This window comes from Eptesicus fuscus, chromosome 17, assembly GCF_027574615.1.
Source record: "Eptesicus fuscus isolate TK198812 chromosome 17, DD_ASM_mEF_20220401, whole genome shotgun sequence".
In the NCBI taxonomy this organism is placed as follows: Eukaryota; Metazoa; Chordata; class Mammalia; order Chiroptera; family Vespertilionidae; genus Eptesicus; species Eptesicus fuscus.
Genome location: NC_072489.1, coordinates 47,393,146 through 47,413,495, shown reverse-complemented (window position 1 = coordinate 47,413,495; position 20,350 = coordinate 47,393,146). Strand labels below are relative to the sequence as shown.

General features: G+C 41.3%; 1 protein-coding gene across 4 annotated transcripts in view; it reads left to right on the top strand.

Moving 5' to 3' along the window:
• Positions 1-20,350, top strand: part of SORCS1 (sortilin related VPS10 domain containing receptor 1) — a 467,090-nt gene that overhangs the window by 370,067 nt on the left and 76,673 nt on the right. For all 4 annotated transcript variants that reach the window (XM_054729115.1, XM_008144286.3, XM_054729116.1 and 1 more), the window contains exons 11-17: positions 4,970-5,072; positions 5,336-5,412; positions 7,434-7,525; positions 8,799-8,906; positions 10,450-10,567; positions 12,231-12,361; positions 16,939-17,052. In XM_054729115.1, the coding sequence (XP_054585090.1) occupies positions 4,970-5,072; positions 5,336-5,412; positions 7,434-7,525; positions 8,799-8,906; positions 10,450-10,567; positions 12,231-12,361; positions 16,939-17,052 (743 nt within the window). The remainder of the gene's footprint in view (positions 1-4,969; positions 5,073-5,335; positions 5,413-7,433; positions 7,526-8,798; positions 8,907-10,449; positions 10,568-12,230; positions 12,362-16,938; positions 17,053-20,350) is intronic.

Here is a 20,350-nt window from a genome sequence, read left to right as displayed (position 1 = left end):
CCGGCTAGGGCCTGGCTTTCTCTTAAAATTCAGATCCTTGATTGACTACCTTTGTTCAGAGAGCACACTTTAACTTTTTCTAAAGTTGTATTTGTCCCAGCTCCTTTTCATGTGTGAGCCTTCTCACTCTTTGAAATCAGTACGTGTGATTGCCCATGTTCATCTGCTAACATGTCAGCTTCCTAAGCCGAGGAACTGCTTGTTGCTCTCTTTTGGCCATGCCAAGAATCAGCTCAAGAATCAGACCTGCCATAATGTGGGTGCTCAGCACAGGTGTTGTTGAAGGCGTTGTGTTTGTTTGAAGCAGATGCTCCATTGACTGTGTTGTTGAGGTTTACAATTGGACTTTAGTGGCTGCCTTCCCTTTCCACTGATAGTCACAGGGAAGGATTTATAATAATTGCCACCTTCGGAAGCTCCTGGGCTCACATTGACCCCAAAGGTGACAAAATCAGCAGGCTCATTAAGACAGAGTAAAGTTGAACTAGTAGGATAGGGATGGACAGTGCCCAGGAGTCTTGTGGCCTCCCTCCCTCATTAACCCTGTTGTTTAATGTCGTTTTAATCTGAGTTTTAGAAAGCAGGCAGCAGAGTGAGGAGGGGAAATGACAAAGGGGGTGGGGAGGACAGACCAAAACCATTTTATAAAAACCTGCTAACGGCACAAAATTGGAAAGAAAATCTTTGAGCTATGGGAGACCCAGACTGTTAAAAATCTTCTTTCGGCTGGGGAGCTGGTGGAGATAAAAAGTGATTTTGAATTGCGAGTACTTGGAAAGTGACAGTGTCACCAAAAGCACAGCCTGGTGATTAGAAAAGAGATTTTCCAGCAGGACTGATAGAAATGTGGAACAAGTTCAGAATTACAGCCCCAAAAGGAATGTCCCTGCTAAAATGTATTCTATAGAAATAAGACATCCAGGGTAATTTGTGGCTGTATTTTTAGGACTTTTAGACTGATTGCCTGGAGGGCTCAGCTGGGATTTCTTTCCTCTGAAGACTGGGTAGCACAATTAGATGGGGTATTACAGGTCACGGTCTACCTGCCTCCAAAGCCTCAGGATTTGGCTCCTGGGAGGCAAGATGTGAGTCGAGCCTGTGACAAATCCTTGAGCCCCTAGGGGAAGCCTAGTGTTTCATGGAGAGAGACTATGATTTCTCTATGGATTCAGTTGGCCAATTTCGGTTGCAGCTAAATCTCAGCTACTCTAGAGATTCTCAACTCTGCTTTCCACTCTATTGCACACTTGACTGTGTGTGTTGTGTGTGTTGGAGTGCGGCTAAATGCCCCATACCTAGCCAGTTGGTCCAGGGGCCTCCCTCTTCTTTGAAATTAACCCTCTTTACTGAAGATCTAATGGATTCCCAGTTTCAAAGTCAGAAACAATAAGTGTGTGGGGTGGTGGATTTGGAGGCTATTATTTGGGAATTTACTTGCTGCCTTATTATTTATGAAACCTCTGATCTGGGTTTTCAGGACAATACTCGGATTAGGATCCCCAGGGATAATGGTACCATGAAGATGAGACCTAAAGGTTATTAATACAGATGTTTCAGGGAAACAGGAAGTAGAATGGGAAGTTGGTTGACCCTCAAGTAATCTAACCATTTTTTTGAGTTGATTTATTGCATAGTGGGGAAATATCTTCTATCATTTAGTAATTCTGCATTGGCCATTCACAGTGCTAGGAAGACAGATCAGTTAAATGCAACAGATATTTACTGAATGCTTGCAATCACCAAAGGAGTTTTATTTGTTAAAATAAGACATAAGAGAATAAGACGAAAGAAAGATAATTGGGACCTAGAAGTCCACCATGGACTTCAGGAGTTTGTGCACTCTCTGAAATCGAATACAAAATTCTGTGTGCCCTTGCCCTTGTGCACTTTTTCTTGGGAAAGAGTCCTTCATTGGCATAAGGCTCTCAAACTCTGTATCTGACCCTGCAAAGATTACAGATTAAGGATCCAGCTGCTTCTAGAATTGATTGATGATATTCCGTGATATTCTGTGACTATTCCATGAAGAGACATATCAAAGGGCAGCATCCACACATGTATGCTGGTCCCTCCACTCCCTGTAAGTCAGGTGCTAGGTCATGGTGCTTTTAGTGCACAGTTCTATATTGTCCTATTGTGGAAGAATACGAAAAAGAGAGAAGTGCCTTTGGGACAAGCTGTGTTTTGACGCCACTGAATTAGAGATAACTCTGGAGAGCTATGTATGTGGCACATGTTTGCTAATGGGGGAAAAGAAGGCAGGAAGGCAGAAAGGAAAGACAAGAGATGTGGACAGAGTGTCCCCTATCTGGGCAAAAGTACAGAAGATTAGAGAACTTTGTGTTCTGTCGTTCAGGAGTCTACAGTGGCTCGATAGCCATTAAAATAAACCTCTCCATTAACCTTTTGCACTCAGATGTCAAGTGTGACTCGACATGGTTAGCATTAGAATAAAGGAATCGAGAAAAAAGCAAGCGAGTGCAAAGGGTTTTAAGCTTTAGTGACTTAACTTTGACAAATGTCCAAAACTGGCCAGGTATAAACGTTTAAGTTAATCATGTGAAGATGAATCACTTACCATTGTTTTTCATCGAACATTGATGTAGACTATCTAACTTCCTTGAAAAAAATGGGAGAAATAAAATAAAGCCACGGAATGTTCTCCTCATACCAGCTGGGGGCAATCCAGTACTACAAATGTGAACACGGAGAAAAAGTGCAACAGAGAGCTCATTTCTAATGTTGCTGCTACTGCATGAACTGCTGTCTTTTCTTCTCAAAATAACTTATCATGGGCTCTGAAAGCCATAGCCACGAGCTGTGCTGATATGGTCATTTGGAAATGCACTCTTTCCTTTGCAATGGCAAGTCCCCGTAGCAAAGCCACCTTGGGTCCCGTGGCAACTGAGCTTCACAATCTTCCAGACTGTTGAGTGATGAAGTTTGTGGCAAGTGGCCGCTCAAGATTGCAAGCTGGGTGCTCCCTTGTCCAGGGATGTTCCGCCTTGTTGGGTGGTTCAGAGGTGCTCCCTTCCACCCACATACCTACGCATTTCCCAAGGAGTGCTAACGATTCTAATGCCACGGAGATGCTCATGCTACTCTGATGATGTGCTTTACAGATAAGCCTGTGTACCTCTGGCATTGCTCTGAGTAAAATAGTGATATCGTTCACTTCCTAACATAAAGGCATTGCTTGTCATTTCAAACTTGCATTTTTGATTCTAGGCTAGGTTTCACAGATGATGCAATGTAGTACTTGACATTTTCTCTTTATTTGCAGAGTGTGTATCTCTTGGGGGGATAGAACCACATGTGAGGTTCGTGAGGTACAGGATGGTGCATAGTAAAATGAAGTGTTGTAGACCAGAGAAGGGAGACCCTGATAGGCTGCCGTTGTCAGCACAACTTCCATGGAAAAAGAGTCTGACACCTCTGCTTTATCCTGTCTTAGCAACCAAGAGCTGTGCAGTGTGTTCCTGGGACCTCGGCCACATAACTATACCCATTCGGGTCTTCCTCTTGGATTAAAGGAAGCCAAGTGTTTGGGTCTGATTATTTCTTCTTATAGAGGGAGATCTTCTTTACTCCTTTGGAACATTATAAAGTAAAAATTCCCTTTTTTTAAAGCTTTACATGAATTTTTCATGTAAACTAATAATATATTACTATTGTCATTCTTTGAGAGTTTACTCTCTCTGTTGGTGGTAAGGAAAAGACCCTATTGTGGTCCACTGTTTTAGTTCACCAGTATTTTGGTTGCTTTTATTCCTGAATTTCATTTTTAGTGTGTCATTTTACTCTATCTGATATAAATTTAATCACTGCCTCTCTGAGTATCTGCTGGTAGCGACTTACAGAGCAGAATCAAAGTAATAACAGAGATACATTGGTGATTCCAAAAACTCGAGTCGATAAGATTAGAAAGTAATCTTCCTCAGCGATGAAAAGAAGTGTGGGTTCAGACACAAATTCTTAGTTTTTGACAACTCAGGACAAGAAGTATTTCAAATGAAACTTGTATAAGATTTATTCTCAAAACTGGTGATATATTAATCAGAAAATTTGATCGAGATTTTCACACACAAATAAACAAGTCTCTTAAATTTTCATTGAAATTGCTGTTATTGGTACATTTTGCCTACAAGGATGACTTTTCTATTGAATAATACTGATTCTGATAATACCCTGTTGATTTCTGTTGGACGTTAGGACAGTCTCACACATCATACAGTTTCTTCTGTACAACTGAGACCAAGGTCTCACATGGAGAGTGGCTAAGAGATGCAGGCTGACTTCTTAAAGCTCTCCCAGCCACTCCAAACCTTTTTTTCCTATTTCTCCTCTTTAGTATGACTATATACTGTATTGTAACTCAAATCTTCTGTGTGTTTTTCTTTGTGGTTGGTGTTACTCAGGGCTGAAATGTCCTTTATCCTCCTGAACATCTTACCTAGGTTCATAACCTACCCATCTTTGCCCAAGGCACCATTTTCTCCTTGGAGTATTCCTGATCAAAAGTTGGACATCATTTTGTCACCCCGTAGAATCTCATATTTTATCTGTACTGATCTTATGGTATTAAAATATTCTTTTTATTTATGTTAATCAAAAGATCTTAAATTATACACTCCATGATATTCAAGACCAAATTTGAGTCAATGCAACTCTTTCATAAGCTACACCTTTATTTTACAGATAAAATGGTCAAATGTTTTGGTAAATGCCCAAATGGCAATGAAGGCAGTCAATTCCATTTAAAATGAAGAGGCCTTCCTTCACCAGCTTGGCAGCTATGTGATGCTTAGTGGACACTAGATATTTGTGGAATGAAGACAGGTGAATGGAAGGGTACATGAATGGATGCATAGACGGGATGGTTAGATGATTGGATCGATGCTCTGAACATGAGATTGAAATGACTATTTAGATTGTGTGCTTTCATGACACTCATTTTTCCTCTTCTCAGCCTTATTGCTCACTACACCTTCACCTTAAGGTCTCTGAGAATCCCTACACATCAGGGATCATTGCCAGCCGAGAGACCGCTCCCAGCATCATAGTGGCTTCAGGTAAGAAGCTAACCTTGTTTGCTTGCTGCTGTAAATTGTGTTTATTTTAAGAAGCTAGATATCTCTGCTTGGAGCTTAATGAGCAAGCTAAATATATTTATGAATTGAACCTAAGCTATTGACCCTGAATCAAGTATGCTGAAAAACGCTGCTCAGATATGTTTGTAATCTCTGTCCATCTCAGGCGATGCGGACTGCCCATGTGGCTCATGGTTAGCTTGTGTGGAAAGTTCCATCCACTCATGGCTCTCTGCTCTTTCTAGGTAACATAGGCTCTGAATTGTCAGACAGCGACATCAGCATGTTTGTCTCTTCAGATGCAGGGAACACTTGGAGGCAGGTAAGAAAGCATGCTGGGTCAAGTTGCTGAAGTTTAAGTGACATTAAATTTGCCCAACTCAATTCAATTCTGGGAACTTATTCCACTACACATAATAACTTATTCAACTACATATAAATCCTAAAGATTGCCAATGCATTTATTTAGTCTTAAGTCTTTGAGGTTAGTGAATCTTTTTGCAATTTGATTTTTTTCTAGCCATTCAATAAAAATGACCCATATGCAGAGCCTTTATAGAAGAAAGTTTATAAGTGACAGTGAAACCAAATTAGATCTGACTGAATTTTTCCCATAAAAGAAAACTAGAATCCTAAAGTTTATCATATAGGAAATATGGAGCCTAGAAGGTAGATTATATACCTAATGCTGGGTTATCTCCATAAATTCCCCTTGCCTTGAAGTCAGAATAGAGAGCAATGCAGTGATATAGAAATAGCAATTACCCAGGTGGTGTTCTGAGATGTTTAAATTTCATGTGCAAAAGACAGAGTAATAACCATCACCGTGCATATGCTAGGGAAAGTAGAAATGGAATCACTTTAAACCAATGTGTTTAGCTTAAATGCTTCCTCTCTTTATTCTGAATGAAAATTAGATACCCATAGCTTATAAAACAGGCATTTAATGAGCTTTAGCAATCATAACAAGATATGTGCCTAATGCATGGTTGTTACCCTTCAATAAATATGTTTTAATAACCCACTGACATTTAATTATCATACAATAACTAGCACTGTAAATTGAAATTTAATGCACAGGTAATCACAGAGCAATGAGAACAACTCTGCTTTATATTTTAGTCAGAGATCTCCATGCTATGGTCCAATTGCTATTTCCTAATTCCAGACCCCTAATAAGTCCTCAGTGGGATTCACATGTTATGAGAAGGACAGAACAAGAAAGAAATTTGCCTAAAAACCTTAGGGCTCTTGATCTTTGAGTTAATGAGGACTGTTAATTTTCCTCTGGAGAATAGTTAGAGAGCCAGGATCCCCCTTTTTTCCTTTCAACACCCCAAACAAAGCAAAATAAGTCTCTACTTCTATAATCCTTGGTTAGGATATACCTTCAAATGGGTGTAAGAAGTAAATAAAGGAGACTTGACTTGAGGTGGTGAACACACAATACAATATACAGATGATCTATTATGGAATTGTACACTTGAAACCTGTATAATTTTATTAACCAGTGTCACCCCAATAAATATGATAAACATTTTAAATTTTCCAAAAAAGAGGTAAATAAAGGGGAAGAATATTATGTCTATAGTGTAATCACAGACAAAGCTATACTAACAGTGTGACTGTGAGAAGCCAGCATGCATCTTATATTGAGAGGACTTAGAAATTCTTTCACCCTATTTCCATTTGACTTCACGTTGGTTTCTCCGCATTTAGAGAAAGATCCAATGGCACATGTGCCCAAATATGATGTCCCATTTTCATCAGAGCTACTTTAGGACTTGGTAGAGAACCTCTTAATTGAACAAGAACACCTTTTTTCTAGAATACTTGGAAAGTTTGAAAGCAATGTATCTGGGAGGTCACTGAAATGCTGCAAGCTCCAGCTGCATCAATCACTACACACATGCTCTTACGCAAGTCTCGACATCTCTCTCAACCTTCGTGGCCTCAGTGTAAGCATGAGAATGTGAGATTAAAGTATCTCTAAGGTTTCTTCTACCTTAAAATGTTACCCAATATGAGCTGTCCAGTATTCTGACATCATTATAAATGGGAATCAATAGAACATGCCACAGAATAAGATCGGAATATAAACATAAATAGATAACTATTCTTTACATTTGTTTGTGGTGCGCCGAACACAATTTTACGTAACTCCAGGGGTACATGTAGCGCATCTTCTGAAGCGTTGTTCATTAATGTGTCTTCCCAAAGATTTGGGGGAACCTTGTTCAATCAGGAGAGGGATTATTCTCCTCATATGAAGACTAATTATCTGAACTCTGGATGTGTGTGGACATGGATGTGTGTCCATGTGGATGTGGTTTCCTCTTCCAGATCTTCGAAGAAGAGCACAGTGTTCTGTATCTGGATCAAGGTGGAGTCCTAGTTGCTATGAAGCACACGTCTCTTCCAATTCGACATCTCTGGTAAAGGCACCTGCTGCCCATGAGTCATACTCCTGTGGTTCCTCACTGTTACGGCTAGGAGGCGGGCTATCGGACTGTGATCATGTTTGTTGTAAAATGCCAAGGTCTACTAGAACATAATTTACACCTTTGCTCTTTTAAAATAAGATTGTGGCCTATAGGGGAAGGAAAGTAGGGAGGGAGGGAGGGAAGGGAGGGAGGGAGTGAGGGAGGGAGGGAGGGAGGGAGGGTAAGCTCTGCCCGTGAGAGAGGAATTACATTCTAGTTTTTAAATGTGACAATGCCCTCCCCAGTGCCTTATCCTTTCAGCACAGTTGTGGGTAAAATGCTGCGCCAGGTATAATCTCTGAGTAGCTTAACTCCTTTCCCAAATAATACCTCCTCATTACCAGTATGTGTGTTCTGCACAGAGATCAGGATCCTGTTGCTGATTGTACTTCCTTAGTTTCCCATTTGGGGCTGACATTCTGCAACTCTACCTGTAGGTCTCCTGCAGATGGACTTGCAGGTCCTAACTTCCAGAGGGGTTTCCAACAGACTCCTACATGTGTGTTTTTGAAAGTGACTCTCTGCACGTGCGAGCTTGTTCAAAGTCAAAAGCCTGATTTCCCCTCCTCTGGTAGTTACTCTGGTGACCTAAGGGAAAGCTGCGGAAATAAGAGAAACAGAGGCTTAGCCTGGTGGAAGGCATCCATAGGGAAGGACGGAGCAAAAGAAACATCTTGCGTGACCCTCAGAGTTGCAGACTTCTCTCCTCTTGCTATCAAGAGTCTGTCATTCTGTACCCATTCATTCACTCAGTGAGTCAACCAGGATTGATAACGATGTAAGAGAGACTCTGTTAGGCTCTGATCACTTGGAGGTGGCTGGCTCCAGTCCATCTGAATAGGTCCCCTCTGGCCATTGCTCTTCAGAATCACCTGAAAGGCTGGCTACGAGTGCCCTGAGGTTTTGGAGAGAGTCACATTGAGATCTAAGATCTAATAAAATATCCAAATTTAAAAACGAATTCTATCAAAGACTCATTATTATTCTCATTTCATGCAGCTCTCCCCTTGTTAATGTAATAACACACCGGGGTCCCAAATCGCTGGGCTAACTGTATTTCTACCTTCTCATGTAATTAAGGACACTTATTCACGGCTCACTTTGACAATGCCTTCCGCACTTTTCAAATGGATTCTCTCCTGGTTGGTAGTATCGTTCTTTTGAAGGGATTTTTATTTTTCCTTTGGAGATCTGAGGACTGTAATTTTTTCTTTTCTGTCATTAGGTTGAGTTTTGATGAAGGGAGATCTTGGAGCAAATACAGTTTCACATCTATTCCCCTTTTTGTGGACGGGGTTCTGGGTGAGCCTGGGGAAGAGACTCTAATCATGACGTAAGTGGAACACGTCTTAATATTCATCCAGAAACGTGTTTTTTAGCTGTTTGTTCGCTTTGCTGCTGTTAGGTTTGGAGTTGCCGGCAAAGTCCGTACATCTGATTTCATGATTCCCCAGTAAAGAGGAAAGAAAAGTACGGGTGCCAGTTCCCTGGCTTTTACTAATTATGGGGAGTCCCACACTGAGGGTGGGTGGCAAACTAGCTCATTTCTGCCGCCTCCTGAATGTGCTGAGGGAAATTAGAAGAGATCATTGCAATAGAAAATAAAGCTATGCATTTAGAACTTTCATAATAAACACATTCACTACATAGAAAGTTATGGGAATATAAAGAATGGTTTCACTTTAAGGCAGAACTCAGAGCTTGAGCAAAACCCCACGCAGGCTTTTCTTTTTCCCTGGCTCTTTACCTAACCCAATTGTGAGGCATATTAGGGAAACCCTGAGAACAATCTGTTCTTGGGAAATTGCATTTGCACTCATTCTTGTCTGGAAAGAGATGATCATTAATTTGTGAAAGACTTGATTAATGACTTGCCTGCCTGTGGGGTTCAAAACATTGGCTTTGAATTTAAAATATGAAACTGTGCCTTTTCCTTCCCCTAGAAAATTGGACATAGGAAACAGAGGGAAGGTTTTAAAGTAGTTGATCCTGTCAGAAATGGCAATGTAAAAATCTGAAAATGGCAATGTAAAAATCCGGAAATGGCAATGTAAAAATCAAAGCAACGAGTTGGTATATTTTCTAACTTTTCTGTCCCCCCTTCTTTTTCTTTTTTAATAATAGAAAAAAAAATCAATACACATTTAATATGCCTAATAGCTACACTTTTGGCCATGGTAAACATAGCTATATTAGCAATTTCTTCCGTAATTTGTCTTCATTTAAGTTTTATATTTGCAAAACAGATAAAAAATGCTGACCGAAAAGGCTGCTTTGTGGTTTTTATTCCTTATCTACAATTAGTGATCCGATCACCTCATTAAATACCTGTGTCTTTTCAATAAGCAGAGTAGAATGCACAGTGTAGGAAGCAGTTGTAAGCACTTGGCCTTGCCACCCACTTTCCCTAGCGACTGGTAGGGAATTAAATAGCATGAAAATCAGGTACATTAGCAAGACCGCCTAGAAGTACAATCTCAGACCATGTAGAAAGCAGTATTTGTGATTGTTTTCTCCATTATTGGTTGGTTGATTGATTTATTGATTTTTTATTTTATTTTTATTTTTTTTGTTAACTATTCTCTGGTATGATATATAGAAGTGATCTTTTACGCTAAACACTCTATGTCCTGATCCTACTAGTTCTTTAGTGATTTGACATTGGTTTTTACAAATGAACAAAACTCTTTGAGCCTCACGTTACCCATAGGTGAAGTGGAGCCAATAATAGTCGCCCTCTTTATAAATGCGTTTTGAGGATTAAGTGATACGATCAATGTAATGTACTTATTAGTACACTGGACAAATGCTAGCTGTTGTTATAACTATTGACATTTTTATTATTGCAATTATCTTCATCTTTATGAACTCTGTAGAGTGTTTGGACACTTCAGCCACCGCTCGGAATGGCAGCTGGTCAAAGTGGACTACAAGTCCATTTTCGATAGACGGTGTGCCGAGGAGGACTACAGACCTTGGCAGCTGCACAGCCAGGTAGGAGGGAGAGAGCAGAGGGTAGATGCTGAGCAAAAGGCATGGGGAGTATTGGGGGCAAGCTAGTCATTCAAGGGTAGGAATTGGGGTTCTCTAAGCCAGAATGCTCCTCTTGTGCTTTCTTACGTGTTTTGTGTTCTGTAGCAGTGAACAAACTCTACATTTTATAGCTTGTTGTGAAGTAATTTCTGTTTTTATTGTACTAGGATATAATGAGATAAAATTCAAATGCGCTTGGCTTAGACTTACAACTCGAAATGAAATACCAACTCAGCACGGGCATACAAACCTAATTTATCTGAGCATGTCATATGGATGCAGGGTGGAGGCAGGGGTGAGCAAAGGGTCTTGAATTTGATCTAGCAAAGCAAACAGAGACATGAAATAACAAGCTTATGCTCTGTGAGCGATGCCAGGCGTGTCCTTCCTCCCCACTCTTGTGACTCCCTGGGATCAGGTACTGATTCTCGCCTCTCCCAGGGTACTCGTGGTACAAGAATGCAGAATTATTAATAGGAAACGTTCCTTTGTCCTGGCCCCTCGGCTATTTAGCTCATATCAGAATGCTTGTCTGAAAGCCTCTCTCCTTTGAGTTCCCAAGTCAGACGTTATCCAGGGCCCTGAAAGGATGGTCCATTGCAAAGCCATCGCCGTATTCAGGCAATAACACATCTTTTACCCCCAGCCTAGACTGTGATATATTTACATGTAGGGGCGGAATGGAGCCAGGTAAAGTGAGTTTGCTCAAGAGAGACAGGTTGTAGTAGCTCAGACTGAGCTGTGCTCTGGTCCTTCAGACGTGCAGAGGGAGCTGTTTGGCAGTGCCCGATGCATCCACTGACTCGCCCACTCCATTCAGAGATGCAACAGTAAAATTATCACTCGTTTACACGGCTGATATTTTCTCCTTGGGGAGGCAGGAGCGTTGTGTGTTCAAAGCTTTTATTTTGTAGAGAAACACTGAATTCAGTTTTCTTGCTTGTCTGATAGATGGATATAAAATCAGTGTAAAAAGCTGCGTGGGCAGAAGCAGCATACATTGGGGCAAAAGGGATCTTTATATTTCTTAGGCAATGCTCTATTGCATATGCTCATGAGTGAGCAAGGGTATACATCTTTTCTAATAGGAGAATTGAACTTAATTATCCCAGATTTGTTGCAATACACTTATGGGACTGAGCCTTCATGATATCTGCTTCTTCAAACTGACTTTATTAGTCACATTCTATACCGGGGCTGCCGACACTGACAAGAAAAAGCTGACAGCCCTAGCCGTTTGGCTCAGGGGATAGAGTGTCGGCCTGCGGACTGAAAAGTCCTGGGTTCGATTCCGGTCAAGAGCACGTACCTTGGTTACAGGTTCCCTGGCCCTGGTCAGGGTGCATGCAGGAGGCAACCAATTGATATGCCTCTTTCATATCGATGTTTCTCTCTGTCTCTCCCTCTCCCTTCCACTCTCTTTAAAAATCAATGGGAAAATATCCTCAGGTGAGGATTAACAAAAAAACAAAATCAAAACAAAACAAAAAAGCCGTCAGCACAGAGCAGACCACCTCAGTCCAGATCACACTGAGGTTTGAGAACATCTCCCCGGACTGCCCAGTGTGGCGCAGGGAAGGTCCCAGTGTTGTGCTCAAGTACCTGAGATCCCGTCTCCTTCCAGGGGGAAGCATGCATCATGGGAGCCAAAAGGATATATAAGAAGCGGAAATCAGAGCGGAAATGTATGCAAGGAAAGTATGCGGGAGCCATGGAATCTGAACCCTGTGTCTGCACAGAGGCCGATTTCGACTGGTGAGCTGGTGCCTTTATCCCAAGGAGTCCCTCAGTGTATCAAATCCTAGATGTTGTTATAACTGTTGGTGTTGTCATTACGGTTATCTTTATGAACTCTGTGGAGTGGATGCTGAGCAAAAGGCATGGGGTTTATTGGGGGCAAGCTGGTCATTCAAGTGTAGGAATTGGGGTTCTCTAAGCCAGAATGCTCATCCCGTGCTTTTTTACGGGGCCCTTAATGAAAGCTGAGATTTGAAATAATAGTGACCTACATAGAGCCTCCTATTTTTATGAAATTACCTTTGGAGACATCATGGCGTACTTGTACATGTGCATATGGAAAAACCAGGCATTTCTGTAGACTTAAGAGGATTCCGAAGATGGCTGGTAATTATTTTCCTCTGTGTGATAGATCTCAGGACAAACCACCCTGAGTTGCTTCAGATGGCAACAATGAAAACAAGAAGTGTCTTTTCAGAGAGCAAACATATGTGTGCTCAAGACTAAGCTTTCTAGAATCTAGGGATCCTGGGAGTGAAACAATGGCCTTAGAAGGCAGTAAATTTTCTATCCCTGGAAGTTTTCGGTGGTCAGCTGATTCTTGCTTATGTGAGCATGGAAGGCTTTTCTGAATTTGATGGCATTGCCAGTCTACAGCTTGGTGATCCTAGCACTAAAGGAGCAGTCTCCCTTTACAGGCAGTAGGTTAGTTTAAACTGGAAAAGTCCTGAGAGGATTAGATGTTAAGTAAACTCAGCATGCCAGTGTGAGTCTCCTGGACCATTTGGGAAGCAGAAATCTGGCTCACGGGGCCAGGAGTTCCCTGGCTTTGGTCTAGGTCAGTGTTTAGCATTTAGGTGAGGTTGAAAAATTACTGAGAATGAGTGGGTGGGAACTCCATTATATCCATTTCATTGTCTGCTCCTCCCACCCCACCCCCCTATTTTTTCTTTTTCTTTGATATTTCTATGTTTTGAGTTTAGAGAATGCAACTGCTAAATATGTAAGTCAGTATTAGATGACTGAAACTTGACCTGCTTGAGAACCAAAGTCATTTCTTTAAGAATTTATTTCAAGCTGTGTAGCAATCACTGGTCACATCTCTGATCATCAAAATATCTGAGAGGTATTATGTACACACACATCCCATATCTTAGAAAAAGTAAGTCTGCTCTCATGGGAGACCTCTGGAAATGTCTGAATAAGTAGCACTGGGCAGGCCTGGCAAAATTGGCCGCCAGCACTCAGACCTATCACCAAAGGCTGTTCCTCACTTGTGGGTAGATAGGTAAGGCAAGAGCTCTATTCTGGGCTCAGCCAGAGGGCAGAGAGCTTATTACAGTGGAGCTCACAATGAATTCTACAGGGGCCTCCCCAGCCATGACTGTTTTAGTCATTGCAACATGATTCTAATGACAAAAATACTTTATCCCTTTCCTACCTTTCAGGGTTGACACCCTGAAATACCTTGACAGGGAAAATGTCCCTGGGAATTCTAAGTCATTCATTCCAGCCCTCTTTCTGAAGCCAGTATGCTTCTCCTTCATCCACTGTATTCAAAGGGGATTTGTGAAGGAAGTGAGCATTTCACCTTTGCAATTGAACGTTAGCCTTATCAAACAGCCATTCTTGCGCAGAGAGCAAATGTATCCTCTCATAAGAACCACAGGGAAGAAGTGACGTGAGATGTTCCAGCTCCCTGATTTCTCCTGGAAATGTGTCTTCCTTTGGGAATCTTTTTCACGAGGTGCCAAAATAAGCTAGACTTTTGTTGTCAGGGTCATTTTTGTTTTTATTTTTCAAATTTAAGCTAGTCTAGAGTAAAAGAAACACAGGATTAAGGCAAGTAATCAGGTTTCTTCCCTCCCCCACCCCTCATACCCCGCAGTCTTGGCCCAATTCTTATATTCATTTGAGATTGGAATCTGTTTCTCTTAGCACTAACTGATATGTATTCTGAGAAGTGGGAAATGAATTGTGAATAAGGCCATTGTGTTGTTTTCTGTCCAAAGGGGATTTTTGTAATGGCATAATTTCTGAAAGTATTTTGGAAGGCTTACCATGACCTTTTGGAGTTGCTACCAGTACCTAGAGCGTTATTGATCCCACTTGACTGTAGCATAATGAAAGGTGGTTGTCATTGAATGCTCCCTCTTGCCTTGGCTCTCCCCTGGACAGTCCCCCTGGTGACCTTGCCTGTCATTCTCCAGCAGTTGTAAACTAATTATCTGAAATGAACACTGGGTGTCCTGTAGGCATCAATTCTGAAGGCTTCCTACCCATGCTGTGTTGAACCAGCACCAAGTCCAGCTGGTATGTGCAGAATTTTAAGTGCCAGCTGCCTGGTGACAGGCCTTTTAAGCTGAGCCTATTCTCTCTTCCCGCCTCTTGTGTGCCAGCATCTCACCTCCATCACACAGATGGGCCAGTTCATACGAGTGCTTGCTGGTTGCTGCCTGCAATTTGTATGTGCATGTGGAGGTGCATTTTTGTCATCAACCTCTGCCTGGGTTCACCTTTCAGAACCCAAGGATGTCAGGCCACTCAGAGGCCCCTGGAGGCAAGAATGAGAGGAGGCCCAGAGAAAAGGCTTTGATGATTTCCAACTAGAGAGAGGATTTTTAAATCCTCTTAGTACTGCCAGTTGGGACCAGGACAAAACTTTTCCTTGGGGAAATTCTCAGGACACTCCTGAAGGACACTTCCTTTCCTGCTGTGACTTTGAAGCATATGGCTTATGCACAGACAGACCTGGCTCCTCCACTTGGTAGATCCAGATGTCTTGGAAGAGCACCCCAAAGACATCAACATGAATGAGCACCATGCCACATGTTGCTGTGTTAAACTCTTCAGTGAAACTTTACGCTGAGGGTGGAAATTCCTCCATTGCCTGTTCACTAATTATAGCTTTCTCTAGACCAACCTCTATGTGTATCCTCCTAATGAATATTGTATCTGGTCTCTCAGCTTCAAGGTGTTTACTTAGAATTATTGGGCATTGAGTCCAGTCAGTGTGGCTCAGTGGTTGAGCATCGATCCATGCATCAAGTGGTCACCAGTTTGATTCCTGGTCAAGGACATGCCTGGATTGTGGGCTCGATTCCCAGTATGGAACGTGCAGGAGGCAGCCTATCTATGTTTTTCTCTCATAGATGTTTCTATCTCCTTATCATTCTCCCTTCCTCCCTCTCTAAAATCAATTAAATATCAATTTTATATATATATATATATATAAAACATGTATATAATATCATACCTAATAAAATGATAATATGCAAATTACCATCACTCCGCTACACCCTCGATTGGGCCGGCTGGAGGCGCGGGGGGCGGGACTCAGGGTGGCCGATTGGCTGGCGGTAGGAGCAGGGGGCGGGGACTCGTGAGTCCCCGAAATGGCTGGCGCTGCATAAGATGCTGGTGGCGGAACTCGGGGTGGCCGATTGCGTGGCTGCTGGCACCAGTTTTCCACCAGCAGCAGTTTTCCTCTGGCCACCCGCCCGATCGGGAACGCCTCCCGATCGGAGCTCCTCGGAGCTCCTCTCGGGGTGGGGGGTGGCCGATCGTGCTGGCGGGAGGCGCTCTGATCGGCGAGTGGCCAGAGGAAAACTGCTGCTGGCGGATAACTGGTGCCAGCAGCCAGGTGTAGGAAAAGTCTATTGCACGAAACTTCGTGCAACGGGCTCCTAGTATGTGTGTGTGTGTGTATATATATATATATATGTATGTATATATATATATATATATATATATATATATACACACATATATATATATATATATATATATATATATATATATATCCTATATAATAAAAACTTAATAAGCTAAGTGTCCAGTCGTCCAGTTGGCCATTCAATCAATCAAAACGTAATATGATAATGATATGCTAAGGCTGCTCAACTGCTCGCTATGACATGCACTGACCTCCAGGGGGCAGACAGTCAACCAGTCAACCAGTCGCTATGACAAGCAATGACCACCAGGAGACAGATGCTCCAACTGGTAGGTTAGCTTGCTGCTGGGGTCTGGCTGATCGGGACTGAGTGAGATGGGCCAGACGCCGTGGAGCCCTCCCATGGTCCTTCTCCTGTTGGCCAACCTCCCGCGTCCCTCCCTGGCCCTGATTGTGCACCTGTGAGGTCCCTCAGCCTGGCCTGCACCCTTTTGCAATCCAGGACCCCTCGAGGGATGTCGGAGAGCCAGTTTAGGTCCGTTCCTGCAGGCCAGGCCAAGGGATCCCACTGGTCCACAAATTCGTGCAACGGGCCTCTAGCATATATATATATATATATATATATATATATATATATATATATATATATATATTAGAAAGAATTATTGGTCATTGAGCCTTCATCTCTACACAGACATCCCTCTTGCCTCCAAGTCAGCATTTCTGAAAATGGCTTCTGTAGGATATTTTCATGGGTAACATAGATATTCCCGGGGAAAAAATTCAGTTTTTGGCATTTAGTGAATACCTCTTTTTTGACTAAATGACTGGAGTTGAAGTTGCCTGTGGACTAACATGAAATGGTTCTCAGAAATTTTGCCACCTACTGAAAGGTTTCTCTTGGCTCTTTCCCCAACAGTGACTACGGCTATGAGCGACACAGCAATGGTCAGTGCCTGCCAGCGTTTTGGTTCAATCCATCTTCTCTGTCCAAGGATTGCAGCCTGGGACAGAGTTATCTCAACAGTACTGGGTGAGTATCTGAAGCAGTGACCTTGAGAGGTCAACCTTTGCTGCTTTTCAGCATGTGTTAAACATACAGAATTACTTCTGATCAAAACCAGGCCTATTTCATTACAGCACAATTTATTTGCTTTCATTCATTTTAGTGATGGAGCACAGATTTGCACTAATGCCACACATTTCATCTGAGAATAAAACCCCAGTTATAAATAAAGAAGTAAAACAGGTTCAAAGATGATGGTGATAATATATAAATTGCTTCATTTTTTAATACTTTATTTCAGAACTCCTCAATAAAGACTACATTTTACCGTCCCTGCATCCCTGTGAGGAAGGCCAAATAACTATTTCATATCTGCATTTCCTGCATTGTAAATGTGAGACCTAGAGTCAGAGAAGAAGCTCATTGACTTTTCAAGAGTATATTAGCAGGAAAGGGTTTTTCCATGTCCGTTCTTGGCACATTGAAGGCATGCGTTCGGATCCTTATAAATCTGGAATCAGATTCTAAGTTTTGGGTTTGATGTTCTGTGTTGTGGAATTTATCCAGTATTATTTTAAGAAATATCATAAAAGAGAAAATAATCCATGACTTTTCCATAAATGTAACTGATATTTATAGACTTAAAAATAGTGCATGTGACATATTTGGATGCTAAAGACATATTTTAGCTATTTGGGGAAATTTAAATATGGACTGGTGATTAGGAGATGTATTAGTCAGGGTTTTCCAGGGGTATGTTTTTATATCAGATAGCTAGCTAGCTAAATGGATCGATAGATAATTTATTTTTATGAGGAATTGGATCACATATTTACGGAGGTGGGCCAATCCAAATCCCAAAATTTGCAGGGTGCATGGCACGCTAGATAACTGATGTATGCTTGCAGTCCTAGCCTGAAAGCAAGAGAACCAGGAAAGCTGACTGTGTACTTTCTACCTGAAGGCCAGCAGGCTTGAAACCCAGGAAGACGGCTGCTTTCGTCTGAGTGTGAAGGCAGGAAAAACACTGATGCTCAGGGGAAGGCCATCAGAAAGGAAGAATTCTCTCTTATTTAGGGGAGGGTCAGCTTTTTTGTTCCCTTCAGACCGTCAACAGATTGGATGAGGCCCACACACATTGGAGAAGGCAGTCTGCTTTAGGCAATATACTGATTTACATGTGGATCTCACTCAAAACCACCCTGGCAGAAACACCTAGAATAATGATTGACCAAATATTTGGGCACCCCCGTGGCCTATTCAAGTTGACAAATGAAATTAACCGTCACAGGTTATATCTAAATCTAAATATTTGTATTTATGATATTATATTAACAAAATATGTTATAGTTATATATTTAGGTAGGATAATCATATTTTTGTTAGGCCAAAATAACTAACTAACTAACTAAATAAATAAACCTACCTACCTTATCTTTTACATATATATAATGTGTGAGATTTCCTATAAAATGTTAAAAAAGGAAAAGATATTGGTAATATTTGAGGATGCTAATAGAGACATGGGGATTTACTATACTATATTCTCTCATTTGTGCATATTTTAAAATTTGACATTAAAAATTAAAAAGAGGGAAAGGGAAGAAGAGAGGGAGAGGAAGCGGGAGGGAGGAGAGAGTAAGATATAGGCATCTCACCAGCAGGCCAGTTCTACTTGACAACTCCTTACTTCTCATGCCAGCTACAGGACTGGAGTGTGACTTCCGGGTTTTCTCTTATGCACTTACCCTTAGTTGAAAATTTTAACATTTTTTATTTTTAATTAAAAAAAGATTTCCAAAATAATATATACAGCTCTTCAACAGGAAGGGAAAAAACAAATATAATTTTCTCTGCTGTCATGGATTCCTAGAACCTTTGAATGAAGGAATAAGTTGTGGTTTCTTTGATCCATGACACAAAATCTAAGATAAATACAAATAACATTTTCACAGCAATGGGTCAGTGAGGTTGTCAGCATCTAATACCTTGGGAAACAATTGAAAAGGGCTGATGGAATAGATAACCTTAATGTTATAACTAAGTTTATAACATTAAACACATAACTTAAACTTTTATTGCTTGTATGTACCAGCATGTTTAGAGCTTGTAAAGGGCATCAGAAACCCCTAAAGCTAATATCAGAATTGATTTTATTTCACTACCTCTATCAGTCAAGGAAGTTATATTACTCTCTCTCTTCTGGTATTGATGAGAAGACGCTGAAGTATAGAGGATTCTAAATTGTTCCAGATGCTACTCAATAGGCAGAATGAAAACACACACACACACACAAACATTTTTAAAGCTACCTCTAAATAGGTTTCACCAATCCTTAGGCAAATCAGTATTTGAAATCTGAATAAATCCTGACTTACATAAAATGAAATGTCACAGATGCATAAATTATTCAATGGCATTTTTCATCTATTCCCTATAAAATTAAAATTAAACTTAAAAGTGTGATTCAGTGATCAGCGTCCAGGTGTATTAGTGTTTGTCAGTGCAGTTATGTTTATTCATCACAGAATGACAAGCATTACTCCCCAGGGTTCGGCCTTCACTCTCAGAGGATGGTTCATGTCGATGGGTTTACATGATAGCATCTGATCCTAAAGGATTTTTAAGTTATATCTACTGCCTTCATCTATTCCAGGCAAAGGTTGTGCAAAAAGGTTGTGCACCAGCCTCAGTGAGTGAGCTTATGTAAAGAGAGCATGTGATAAATACCAGCCATTAGCAGGTCTGATGAAATTCCTGCTCTTAAGAGTAAGATGCTCACAGGTGGAGTGACCACCTACAGAGGGCCCAATGCGCTAATGTATGTGTGAGTGTGTGTGTGCGTGCACGTGCGTGTGTGTCTGGCTGGGATGAGGGAGGATGTGTGCGTGTGTGTGACAATAGGAACCTACTGGTCAGTGTGTTGTCTAAACACACTGTATTTTGCAAGAGGTAAAATGTAGATGAAATTGAAAAGGAACTTTCTGCCTTTCTTACTGTCACTCCAGCCCCTCACCCCAGATGTCACTTGGCTGTGTGTTGATTCATTGGCATCTAAACACAGGTTCAGTATTGAATGTTATAGCCACTACAGTGCTGTCATTAAGCACTTAGCTTTTCATTAACAATATTTAATTACAGAAGAAATGTATACACAGGTTCTATGTTTAAAAAGTCCATTTAGATCATCACCCCAATCCTGCCCTCTTTTCCACACAACTGTGATCTGATTGCCATGTGTGTTATCAAACACTTTTTATTTGCCAGTGGCTTATTATGCCAAGAAAAAAATATACAAAATTAATTGGGGAGGTTGTTTTTATAT